At 40.0% G+C, this 6,737-nt stretch overlaps 1 protein-coding gene across 1 annotated transcript; it reads right to left on the bottom strand.

The window, feature by feature from the left end:
- Positions 1-3,218: 3,218 nt before the first annotated feature.
- LOC140035668 (uncharacterized) lies at positions 3,219-4,498 on the bottom strand. The gene is made up of 2 exons (XM_072076984.1): positions 3,899-4,498; positions 3,219-3,275 (listed from the first exon to the last, which is right to left on the bottom strand). Exons 1-2 carry the CDS (start codon positions 4,496-4,498, stop codon positions 3,219-3,221), a joined length of 657 nt encoding a protein of 218 aa, XP_071933085.1.
- Between the last annotated feature and the right edge of the window lie 2,239 nt (positions 4,499-6,737).

Genomic DNA, 6,737 nt, shown 5'->3' with positions numbered 1-6,737 from the left:
GAGGCGACGGAAGGTATGAATTTCGAGGTCGAAATTCTTTTAAGGGGGAGAGAGTGTGAGGACTCGCAAATTTCTTATATTTTTCTCAAAAATGCCTTTTTATTTAGAAATTATTCCTTTATTATAGCCCTACTACCCAATCATTCTCCAATAAGTGCAAATGAATCTAGAAAGTAGGGTTTCACTCTTCGTTTTCAAAATTGGAGCAAATTAGGGTTTTCACGATTTTCGCCGGATCATTTTTTGGTACGGAGCGAGGATCAAATTTGGTGATTAAAAGTGACTTTTAAGTGAGAAATAATATGTGATTAGGAGCAATGATATAAGGTTAGTGAATAGGAAGTAAAAACCCTAGTACGGGTGTTTTAAAGAAAAACGGTGTGAACCGACGTGTACCGCACACTACCGATTGAACACACCACTGGACCACCACTTTCTTACCACATGAGCTCATTGATATTTGACCAAAATATCCCTTCATTTCCAGCTGCCTTTGACCGAAATTTGTGGCCAAAAATGTAAGGGAGAGAGAGAAAAATTTGCATGGCTTTGATGGCGCCAAGTGTCACCACCACATGGCTCCTTAATTAATTTTTTTTTCTTGCCTTTTTATCCTTCACTTCAGCCATCTTTCTTCTTCATTTTTTCTGGTCTTGGCCAAGCAAGAGAGAGAGAAAGGGAGAGCAAGAGAAAACAAATTCCTTCTTGATTTACACCAACCAAGTGCTAAAATTGAATTCTAAACAAATTGATTGTAAGTTTGGAAGCTTGGGAAGCTAAGGGAACCAAAAACTTCAAGAAATAGTGGAGGATCACTCTTGCAAGCCTTCTTTTTGAGGTATAAAATCTGATCTATGGCTTTGATCCTTTTATTCTTGTTTAAGATGTTAAATAGTCCATGTTTTGGGTTTGATTACAAGTGATGCAAGTTGTTGTGGTGATTTTTGGATGAAATATGTAAGTTAGAGTTTGATTAATTTCTGCCTAAACTTGTTGTATAGTTAGTATATGTTGTATATAAGGTTATATAGGGGGTTTTGGTAGCAAGTGTAGCAAGAAATTAAGAAAACTATCATTGAAACCAAAAGATTTCAGATTTCTGGAAATTTTCATCCTATTCTGTCCGAATTTGAATCCCTATGTTAGAGGCCGAATTGGCCTTAGGTCAAAGAAGGAAAGTTGTATAGAATGGTATTTTATAGGTTTCTACAAAATTTCAACTCAATCGGAGCAACGTAAGACGTGAAAAGTCCAAAATACCCTTACTGTTTTAAGTATTTCCCAAGCAGTCCGTGTGATCAGTTAAGTCCAGTTTATCACGTTTTTCGACTAGGATCCATTCTGATTTAGCTTTTTGCCAAAACATGAAAGTTGTAGTATTCTGAATTAGCTTTCAAATACCTCTAAGAACACCTGATTCGGACTTGTGTACTCTGAGATATGTCCATTACAGTGTTCTGCATTTAAACAGCCGACGAATTGGTTTCTGGTTTAGTAATTTGAGAATTTGACTAAGTTACATTAGGAACTGGACTAAGTGACCTTCATGAATGTTGTAACTCTGTGTCTTAGCTTCGAAACAGCATAGGTTTTGTCTCAATCCGATAAGCGTAACTTCGGATATGTTATTTCCGCATTCGTACGTCAAATCTGTCTTGTGCTAAGTTGAATTTCTGCACTTGTGATTGTGGTAATTCTTATTCTTATGATATTGTGAGCCTATGGAATGGCTCTTGACTTGAATTGCTTATGAGTGATGTTGGGTTGTGGTTGAGGAAAAATAATGAAGCCAAAATGGCTGGAAAATTAGGTAAACACAAAGGGCGTGCTGCCCAAATTTTCGCTCGAGGGCTAGGTTTCTATTTGAACTTGTATACTTTTGTTTGGCCAATACCATGACCGGTTTTCCATTTTAAAACATGATTTTTCATCCTGGGGTTCAAACAACCCTCTTCTTACTTGAAAGTCATTTTTACACGTTTTACTCCTAATTAGTCGGGTTTCTTTGTTTCCCTTAAATGTTTTGCTCGATAAACTGTAATATGTTCTCTTGTTCAACCTTAGGTTTCATTGGTGACTAAGGGTAATATCCGGAAGGATATTTTGCACGTTATTTTGCATATCTAGGTGAGTGTTCCTTGTTTGTTATATTCTCCCGGACTTCATGACTTGTTGTTGTTGTTTGATAATGTGTTAAGTGCTTTCAAGGATTTCTAAAACGAGTTTTCTAGGCGAGCGTGTACTTTATCGCGCTCGACCTTAATGAAACGTGAAATTTTCAATGATTTAATGATGGAAACATTAGTTGCGCATGATGTAAGCCTTTTGGCTGAATTGGACCCTGCCCTTCGTTACCGATCGACTCGAGCCAGAAGCGGACTCGGTCGGGCGATATGGTGACCCTGGGTGAATTTGGTATACTCGAGTATTACCTTGTAGTCCGGCTACGTCCGGATGGGTGGAGTCCGGCCAATGGTCGGATGGGTGGAGTCCGGTCAACGTCCGGAAAAGGGGATGAACGAACAAAAGGATGAACGAGGGATTCTACTTACAAAAAATGTATTTTCAAACGATTGGAGGAATAAGGGGAAATGTCAGGGGGAACGACCGAACAAACGAATAGCTCTATGTGAGCCCGTATCCTTTTAATGAATGTTACTATCGCTTTCCATTGTAAATGTTTCTTGAATTATTAATACTCCATGTTTAATGTATTGAATTGATTGTTGATTATCTGTTCGGAACCTCACTGAGCTTTTAGCTCACCCCTTTAGTTTTGTTTTCCTTAACAGGGGACGGCGAGCAGGATGAGAGCATAGACTAGCCTAGTCTAGGTATTTTGTTTCTTTTGTAATGGTTCTCGCCCTAGTGCTTGGCACGGGCTGGTTGTATGGTGAAGTGAGAACCTTTGTACATTTGATGGCTGTACTTCCTTTTGAGATAGCAATATATATAAGTTCCGCTTTAAGTTTGGATTGCTGCCCTATTTATTCTTGTGATTTATTCTGGATTTGATTAAGGAACGACTGAGTCCCGGCGAGAGCCGGGCAGGCGACTCGCCAAACCCTTTGGTTCGCCTTAGGGGGAGGTGGGGCCGTCACATGCCTCAAAGGCGTCCTTGTGTTCGGAAAAGGGATTTGTACTTATGCTCTGTCCCTGTTCACCCTTTTTCCTTAGTACTATTTCTCCGAATTCGATCATATCCTGGATTTCATGTTTCAATGCTCGACAATCATTGGTGGAATGCCCGGGAGCTCCAGAATGATAAGCGCAGACTGCTTGAGGGTCATAGTCAGAAGGAAAGCGCTTAGAATAGATCTTAGGAGGTATAACACCAATTTTCCCGACAGCTTTCAATTGCTCATATAATTGGTCAACAGGCCGACCTAGATTGGTGAAGGTTCGGTGTGACGTTGAATTTTGGGTGTCACTGGTTTGTTGGTAGTAGTAATTTGGGCTAGGGGGTGGAATAGGTCTTGGGTTAAAAGGAGGGCGAGATCTAGTTTGGAGATTTGGTTGAGGATTTTGAAAGGGTGGTGTGAGTACATTTGGATAATTTGGTCGAGGTCGAGAATGGTTAATGGTAGTATGGTGGATAGGACGGGAGTTTGGGTAGTATGGATAGGGTGATGAATAAGCAAGGCGGTTTGAAAATCTAGGTCTGGCCGAGGGGCCCTGATCCCCAACAAAAGCAGTTTCCTCTTCCTTTCCCACTGTCATTCTAGCCTTGCAGAGCCTCTAGTTGCATCTTCAATGTTGACACATTAACAATTTTTCCGGCCTTCACAAACTCATCAAATTCTTCCAATTTATTGACAATTTCGGCAAAAGAACACCCGGTCATTCGAAAAATTTCCTCAAAGTAAGGCGGGTCATGAGCTTTGATGAACGTGCGAACAATCTCGTTTTCAGTCATAGGAGGCTCCACCTTGGCGGCCAATTTCCTCCATCTCTTCGCGTACATCTTGTGGTCCTCAGATGGTTTTCTTTTAGTCCCCTCAAGTGTGGCCCTCGTTGGAGCAAGCTCGCAATTGTATTCGTACTGCCTCATAAAAGCAGTTGACAAATCCATCCAAGATCTCATATCCTCAGGCTTCAAATTGGAATACCAATCCAACGCGTCGCCTTCTAGGCTCTCGGGAAATAAACGTACAGGTAAATTCTCATCATCTATCGGCTTTCCAAGTTTGTTTACGAACATCCGAAGGTGTGTTTTGGGATTGCCAGTTCCATCGTACTTGCTAAATTTTGGCGCTTTGAAACTCATTGGCAATTGCATATCCGGAAATAGGCACAGATCGTTGTAGTCTAGACCTCCTTGTTTGCTCAGACCTTGGTTTTTCCTTATGAACTCCTCAAACCGATCCAATCTTTTTACCAAATTCTTATCAACCGGTGCGGATGATTCCCCAGCTTCAGCCTTCCCTTGGGCGGTGGTATCTAAGGTGAATGGCTCAGCGGTGGAGTAATAATGTGGTCCTTGAGGTTCAAATGGCATGGTCATAGTGATTGGCGGATAATTCTAGGGGATTTGGGCATGAGAAGGGTTAATTTGGATGTGAGGTACATAAGTAGGTTGTGGGCCGTGAGTGGGATAAGTAAAGGCTTCCTCCGGTGGGTTTATGACTTGTGAAGTAACAGAGGCTTGAGTATAAGGTAAGAGTATTGGTTCAGATTGGCCGGGGGGTAAGGGTTCGTGTTGTTGCTCACCGCTAGCACCCCCAGTGACCAATTGGTCGATCACGCGCCGTTGGGCCATCATTTCAATGCTTAGTTCATTAAATTGGTTTAGAACTTCGCTCAGTTGAGCTCCTAGATTTGCCAAGTTAGTCGCTGATGTTGTTGCAGGCCTATCAGATGATTCGGGACGGGTACTCATGTTTACACTATCTCTTGAAGCTCGGCTATGTGATCGGGTAATAATGGGGCTTCTTCATGTAGCAATATTTGTAATTACTACCTGAGAACGTAGGAAAACCCCTATTAGATGCCCTTCTTGATTGACTGTTGTCAAAAAAGAAAAAGGAAAAGAAAAAGACAGGAGTTAGTAATAATTTAAGTAATTCGGATGCATGTCCTATTGGGGGACCCTTTTAGTGCCAAGGGTAGGCCTAGCATGAGAATGCAATCCTCTGAGGTAGGCACTATACCATACCTTGATGAATCCGATCAACTGATTGAGTGAAAAAATGATTTGAAAAATTTGGTCAATCGGAGTGAAGAGACATTTGCCCTAAAAATGAGGACTACGTTCCAAGTTGATTACTTGCTTTGATTGACGCATGATGTGCAAAAGAGCCTGCTTTTGAAAAGATTGCAATGTCTCGACTAATTTATTCAATGAACCTTAGATTTAAACCCTAAAAAGGAATGAACAAGTCAAATGAATAGGTTGAAATTGATGATTTATTCAAAAATCGACCAGATTACTTTAAAAAAGGTAAAATGGTCAAATGCATTGAATGAAATTTGATTATTTATTCAAAAATGACCAGATTGGTCAAATGAATTGATGGAAATTCAAAAATGGGTTGAATTGTCCACCCATTGGTAATTTTAAAAAATTCATTGCGATGCATTAGTCTATGAGCCTTCTAAAATCAAATTTTGGCCTCAATTTATTTATCGTCTCGATAGTGAGGAATTACTTGTGAATTTCTTCAAATTAATGTCCTTTAAGCAAAGGATTTTTACCAATTTTGATAAAATGGCCAAAAGGTGATTATTAGACGCCCATATTCCAAAGAACGCTCTTGAAAATGATCGGATCCTATCTTACCTCGTGCACTACCCCTTCGGATAGTACAAAAATATAAACGTGCAAGTCTCCTTGGATTAAGTATCCGAGACATAAGGTGGTTTTATTCCTAACACGGGATCCCCTAAATGGCATTCCCTTTCTAGAGTGGATGCATGATGCCATTTATTAAAGCGATGTAAATATGTGACAAATATGGCCTAAAGGACATAAATAATGTATCGGGGGGAAAAGGTCTAAAAGTGAAATGTACTTATTGAAAATTAAGTGTAATAACTGAAATTTAAACATGTGAGTTATCTAGTGGGTAAGTCACTAAAAGAGAGCCAAAGAGGCCTCTTATTGCTAAGGCACATGAATGCAAAAAAAAAACAACGAAATGGTTAGTGCAATTGATAGTACACATAACATATTGGGAGCAATTAAGAAAAGAAATACAATAAAAGCATGTAAAAGGGGTGGAACCTGATGCAGATACGGGTGTGCAGCAACTTCAATCTTGGGTCAACGATCCTTTGATCAACATTGGTGGTCCGATGACAAGATCAAGAACCAAGAAGGTGAAGGAAGTTTTACAAGCCTTGATCATTCACTATACAAGCAAGGAGCAAGCTAGGTTTGAAGATTTGATGGACCATGACATTACTTTGTTCACTTGTACGTTTGAAGTGAAGAAATGATCTCATACTTGTTAGTTTAGTTGGTAGTTGTTTTAAGACTGTCTAGTTTAGTAGTTGTTAGGCGTTGAGTATTTTATTACTTATTGGGCCTTATCGGAAAGCCTTAAAGAGCTGGCTCTTTAAGCTCTTTATGCGGACCGAATTTCTTTCAGGTTTATGTGGGCCGGATTTTGCCCTAGTTTTAGCCTATAAAAAAGGCACCTCTTGTATGAGCAAAGGGACAGAATATTACAACCAGAAATCGTGAGGAATTTTCCTTTCAAGTTCTTAATCGAACTTACTCTTGAATTCTTGAGTTC

This window comes from Coffea arabica, chromosome 2c, assembly GCF_036785885.1.
Source record: "Coffea arabica cultivar ET-39 chromosome 2c, Coffea Arabica ET-39 HiFi, whole genome shotgun sequence".
In the NCBI taxonomy this organism is placed as follows: Eukaryota; Viridiplantae; Streptophyta; class Magnoliopsida; order Gentianales; family Rubiaceae; genus Coffea; species Coffea arabica.
Note: the sequence above shows the minus strand (reverse complement) of the source record. Positions and strands in the feature narration are given on the sequence as shown.

What these genes read in the sequence shown, in the direction of transcription:
- LOC140035668 (XM_072076984.1), bottom strand. Translation starts at nt 4,498, where the DNA reads ATGCCATTTGAACCTCAAGGACCACATTATTACTCCACCGCTGAGCCA. An exon ending in CTATGACTGAAAACGAGATT is followed by an intron (nt 3,276 to 3,898) that starts GTTCGCACGTTC and finishes ACCCTCAAGCAG; the next exon opens with TCTGCGCTTATCATTCTGGA.